At 41.6% G+C, this 5,450-nt stretch overlaps 1 protein-coding gene across 1 annotated transcript; it reads right to left on the bottom strand.

Moving 5' to 3' along the window:
• Positions 1 to 1,059: 1,059 nt before the first annotated feature.
• Positions 1,060 to 4,233, bottom strand: aire (autoimmune regulator). The gene is made up of 6 exons (XM_019892841.1): positions 4,170 to 4,233; positions 3,615 to 3,698; positions 3,437 to 3,534; positions 2,346 to 2,424; positions 1,754 to 1,837; positions 1,060 to 1,346 (listed from the first exon to the last, which is right to left on the bottom strand). The coding sequence occupies exons 2-6, from the start codon at positions 3,660 to 3,662 to the stop codon at positions 1,266 to 1,268; spliced, it is 390 nt and encodes a 129-aa protein (XP_019748400.1). The 5' UTR covers positions 3,663 to 3,698; positions 4,170 to 4,233; the 3' UTR covers positions 1,060 to 1,265.
• Positions 4,234 to 5,450: the final 1,217 nt, after the last annotated feature.

Here is a 5,450-nt window from a genome sequence, read left to right as displayed (position 1 = left end):
CGCTCGATTGAAACCATCTGCTGCGATGTGAGTGTGAATTCACTCATCGCCAGATTGTGCAACTGCCATCTGGACGGCGGTAAAACTCCAAACACCAACTCTAGGAGGCAATTCTTGCATCCTTAAATCAGATACGGCCCCCAGCATCCCATGACTTCAACCCTATTGAGCAATGAATAAAACATCCCATGCTGTAAAAAATATCATTAAAGCTTGAGCCACAAATGACAGAAAGGGAGAAAAAGTCATTGTGTGACTGGGAACTGTTTCTTCGGAAGCGGCAATTGTGAATTTCCTATAATTGTTGTGTTTTGTTGCTTCACTGTTTTGAGCAGAACCTTTTGGTATTTTACATCAGGCACCTTGTTGGGCAGCAACATGTCCTCTGGAAGATGTGTGGAGTTTGTTGCGGTAATTGTTTTCTTTTTATATTGAAGCGTGTCCGCGTTTGTGATGAAGTTAACAAGCAGAAAACTCTCATGCAGCAAGATGTAGACAGCGTGAGTCATTCCTCATTGCTGCGTTTGTGCTTCGTGGATTTTGCGTCAGGCACCCTGTTGGGCAGCTCAAGAGTCCTCGGAAAGACTGAGTTCATTTGAGGCAAATTATTTTCTTTTTCATTTTTTTTGTTTCTCTTTGTTAACACAGTAATTCTAGTGTGCTTAATTTCTGCTAGAGTTTAGTTAGCTTTTTAAAAAGAGGAGACACGGGGCAATGCTTTGCCCATTGCTAGGTAACATACATCATTTCTGGTTTGTCATTTCTTCCACGTCATTTTCGCTACGCTACCAAGTGGGCCAGCGAGGGCATGCTGCCAGCCGACATTAAGTATAAAAGATAAAATACAAAAAAATACAACAAGATGTTTCAGCAACTGAAAATTAAATCTTTAAATTACAAATACTTTTTTGGAAAGTGAACAAAATAAACACATCGAATCGTTAAAGGCCCCATAAAGTCACGTCAGAGATTTGTTTCCACTGCAAATCCAATATTCACTATTGAAGATAATTGTTTTGTTGATTATTGTCTGAATTATTTTTGCTGTATGTACAGCACTTTGTATAGACCGATGGTTGGTGGAAAGTGCTCGATAAATACAGCTGAGTTGAGTTGAGAAAATGCGCAAAGAGACTTACATTCCATCTATTGCAGCATTCATGAGCTATCATCAAAAAACAGCTGATATTTTGCAAAGTGACTTCATCGTTTTCAATAGTAGTCGTAGTACTAGTAAGAGTAGTTGAAAAGAAATGGATTCCAAGTCACTGGTAGCACCCGTGAGTGTTAAGAAGAGGTTGAGAGATGTTATGAAAAGCCCATTGCAGGATGCCATCCAAGGAGGTCTGCTGACACACACACACACACACACACACACGTCATCTAATGAACACGCACACAATGGCTTCACCGATCCTCTTGAGTTTGTTGATACATTCATCATGTCAGTGCACATCAGGTTTGATTTGGATTGTTTTGGGTCAAAGCGAAGTCGACACCAATTGGATTACGCTGACTTGTAATTGAATCGGACCTATTTGAATGATCGCAAAGTTAAAACTAAGTTTAATCATGAAGGCGTATTCCTAAGAGAACCGTTACAGTGAAACAAGAATTCTAAAAAGTGCCAAACTCAATGAAATGCAATGACGCAACGCTACCCAACACATCTGACTCTAATTTATGCAGGCCCACCACCCCAACGATACATACTAAACATATTACATCACGTGTGTAACTGAGCACCACTCACGTCTCCCAGGATGGAGTCCAATTCGTCTTTCTGAACCGATGAGCTCTGTTCGTGGCCGTGTGGGTTATGCGCCGCTGTGGCGAGCTGAAAAACAGCGTCGTATTAAGACTGGGGGTGGGCCCTTGAACCCCCTTGCTCAAGGACAAGACTTGGAATGATCATAAAATGGTGCAGGCTAAAAATGAGGGATTTTGTGCCACTCATTTGGGAGAATTTCCCAGTAGGAACACAGCAATTTAATTTGCCCAAAATTGGTGCTTCCAACCCAAAATGGCTGACTTCCCCTTCACTTACAGATATGAGACTTTTTCTATGCCCTGTTAGGATAGACATGCCTTACCAATTTCATGTTCATAAAACAAACTGGTGTTTCATTTGATCAAACTTTCCAGGGGTGCAATTGAGAGCAAAATTATTGCTTTAAACCAAAATGGCCGACTTTGTGTTGAAAACCATGCATGGGTACTTTTCGTACATTCTGTTACATGTACGTACGTTCGACGTGTCCGCCCATTTTAGTGTTGATTTGTGAAGCTGGTGCGTTCCCACTTTCCAGGGGGGCGCTATCGAGTAAGTGAAAGTACAGACCCACCTGTAAACATTTGGTATCGGCCTCCTTTTCTGCAGTGCTGACCAACGCCTTGGAGCACGACAGACAGGTGGATCGCCCGCTAACAAAACACAGAAGGTGGCATTTCAAATTCGTGTCACAGTTGCTTTTTTTCGGGCGTTTGATCATTGTGCCACAAGTTTGAAACAAATGTTTCTAAAATGAAGGGCATTAGATTTTTGATTGACAGTGTCATTTTGTGGTTTTATTTGATTTGATTTTTGAGGGACGACGTGACTGTATCCATGCATCCGTACTCTTTCATGAAATATAGTGGTACCGCTACTTACGAAATTAATTGGTTCTGGAAGACATTTCTTAACTCGAAAATTTTGTAAGTAGAGACACGTTTTCCATGTAAATGGCCTAATCCGTTCCAAGCCCCCCCCAAATTCAGACATAAATGTTTTCTAAAGCATAAAAATGCATCAAAATATGTCACTAGCACATGTTAAAATGAGATTATTTCACAATAAATGAGAGTTGTGTATTATGTAAAAAACAAAGAATTGAGTAAAAAAGAAAAATGATGGTCATTTAACTTTTAACTGCGTCCTCGTCATTTTTTGCCCTCTTTAGTTCATGTTCTCTCTCAGAAGAGGTTTTTGCCTGGTGTTTTGTAAAGAACTGATCCAAGGACGTTTGCTTTTGTCGCCTTTTAACAATCCTTTGAAAATATCCAAGGCAAACGTGAGCATAGTGAGCTATCGCCCAACTGGTGAACCCTTTTTCTGGGTGATTCACATTTACGTAAAATTATCGGAACACCTCATGGCCCGAGGGGCGAATGACGATGACGATAATCTATCTACACACATAAACACATTCTTAGCCAATGGGATGCCAGGATGATGCTCGGTAATAGCCAATGGCAGAGCAGCTCTAAGTATGTTGTGTTCAGGAAACTCGAAGCTGCGAGTCGCAGCCAATACTGTATTTTTACCTTTCGTATCTTGAAATTTCTTTTGTAACTAGAGACAATAGTTTCCTGTTGAGGCGTTTCGAAACTTGAAAATCTCGTATGAAGAGACGTACGTGAGTCGAGGTACCACTGTATCGATGTTAGGACTTACATGTGGAAGTGGCAGTGGCGGTGGTAACACTTGGAACACTGAAGGCAGCGAGCGAGGTCTCCTCCTCCCAGGTGACAAATACCACACGCGTCTGGGCTCTACATTTGATACATTTCAAACATTTCAGCCGGCAACGATGTGCCGTGTGCACTATAAGGACAGTTGGGGGCGTGTTTACCTCCTTTGCTGAGGCTGTGGTGGAGGACAGCAAGGGGAACAATGACATGTCGACGGTGGAGGTCTTAGAGTTTGTCTGCGGAGGCTGTGGAAGGAGGGCCACACTACTTTTTATTGTTATTGTAATTGGAATACTTTCATACTTTGCGCATATGTAATTCATTAAATCTATTAAGCAGCACGATGAGTTGGTGGTTAGCTACAAGGGTGAAGAAAAAAAAAGACTCAAGAAAGGCAGACTGGCAAAAGAGCAAGAATACTCGGCACTAGTAACTCGTTAATTTGCCAATATTTAGTTCAGTCATGAATTTTTCATTGAATCATCCTATTTATATCTTCTTCATAATGTAATATAACCTTAAATTTCAGGTTGAACCCATAAAAAAACAAAAAAAACAACAAAAAAACACAAGAAGACTTGACAATCTAAAATGTACCCTGATTGTTTTGCTCCAAGTTAGCTCGGATCGGCGCCAACTCGCTATCGAGCGCTGAAGAGGATTCAAGAGGAATCCCAATCATTTTAAGTGCTCACGTGTTAGTGTCATTTACTTACTTGCAAAGCTTGCTGGCTTTTTTGTACCTTGACCTCTCTGCCACCGCATTCCTTACAACGCCAAGATCCACTGCAGATACAAAAGTGTGTTATTATCAGGATTTATCGATTATGCAAACGTATATGGTTACATTAGCCAGTGGTGACGATACATTTGCAGTCCGGACGCGGAAGGGTGAGCCATTTGCTGCTCTGGTGGGAGTCTCACAACATTTACAACGTCTCCAACAACACCACATAAGTCAGTCAATTTGTTGCTTGCTGATTTTTCGATAATAGTCACTGTGGTTCAATTCGCCAGTGGTGGCATTGCACCATTCATTTGCAATTCTGGACGTCGAGATGAAATCTGCTCTAGAGAAAGTTTCAAGATGCTGCAAGTCTCCAATAATACCACAAAAGGTTGCTTAATTTGTTGCTCGTTTTTTTTTGGGTCACTGTGGTTAAATTCGCCAGTGGTGGCATTGTGCTATTCATTTGCAGTCTGGATGCAGAGGAGTGAACATTTAATCCCCTGGAGGGAAAGCCAAATTTCCAAAAGTCTCAAGTCGCACCACAAAAGTCACTAAAATTGTCGCTACTGTTCTTTTGTTGTTGTTTGGTCAAATTAGCCAGTCGCGGCTTTGCGCCATTCATTTCCAGTCTGGACCCAAAGGGGAGAGCATCCCGTTATGAGGTCATCTAAGGGTATTCCAGACTCTTAAATAACACCACAAAAGTCACTAAATATATATATATATATATATTGAGAGAGAGAGAGAGGGCGCACAGTGCTCTGCTGACATAACACCACTGCACACATAGTACACACAAACACATCCAATTGAAGCGCTTGTAGGGATTAAGACGAAAAGCTTGTGGTGGTTCTGCATGCGCGCACCCACACACACAGACACACACACACACAAAACATACACGTTGATGCAAACACACTCACACATTCTTGAGTATGTGGACCGGTGGGACCTGTCCAGAAGCTGCTGTTGTCTCCCTCCTGTGTTGAAAGGTTGCCATGGCAACTTTGGACTTGGGCTCTTTACATTTGTAAAAGTTTCCTGGCAGTTTGATGCACTTTCTGGCAGAACCTGAGGAGAAAACATTAGGCAGAGATATTTTGCACACTTTGATATCTAATAGTGTCGTTTATGGAAAAAAAAAACTTTTTAAGTGCCTTGACACAATTAGAAGTGTTTGCCCACCCATCAAGTTTGAAATTAAACCAAGTGAGTGACAATGTGTGTGTGTGTGTGTGTGTGTGTGTGTGTGTGTGTGTGTGTGAGA

Source organism: Hippocampus comes, unplaced genomic scaffold (assembly GCF_001891065.2).
Source record: "Hippocampus comes isolate QL1 unplaced genomic scaffold, H_comes_QL1_v1.1 scaffold255, whole genome shotgun sequence".
Lineage (NCBI taxonomy): Eukaryota > Metazoa > Chordata > Actinopteri > Syngnathiformes > Syngnathidae > Hippocampus > Hippocampus comes.
Note: the sequence above shows the minus strand (reverse complement) of the source record. Positions and strands in the feature narration are given on the sequence as shown.

Coding starts and splice junctions, on each gene's coding strand:
- aire (XM_019892841.1), bottom strand. CDS start 3,662: ATGTCATTGTTCCCCTTGCTGTCCTCCACCACAGCCTCAGCAAAGGAG. Junction 3,535..3,614: donor CCACAGCCTCAGCAAAGGAG/GTAAACACGCCC, acceptor TATCAAATGTAG/AGCCCAGACGCGTGTGGTAT. Junction 2,425..3,436: donor CGCCACTGCCACTTCCACAT/GTAAGTCCTAAC, acceptor GTGTTTTGTTAG/CGGGCGATCCACCTGTCTGT.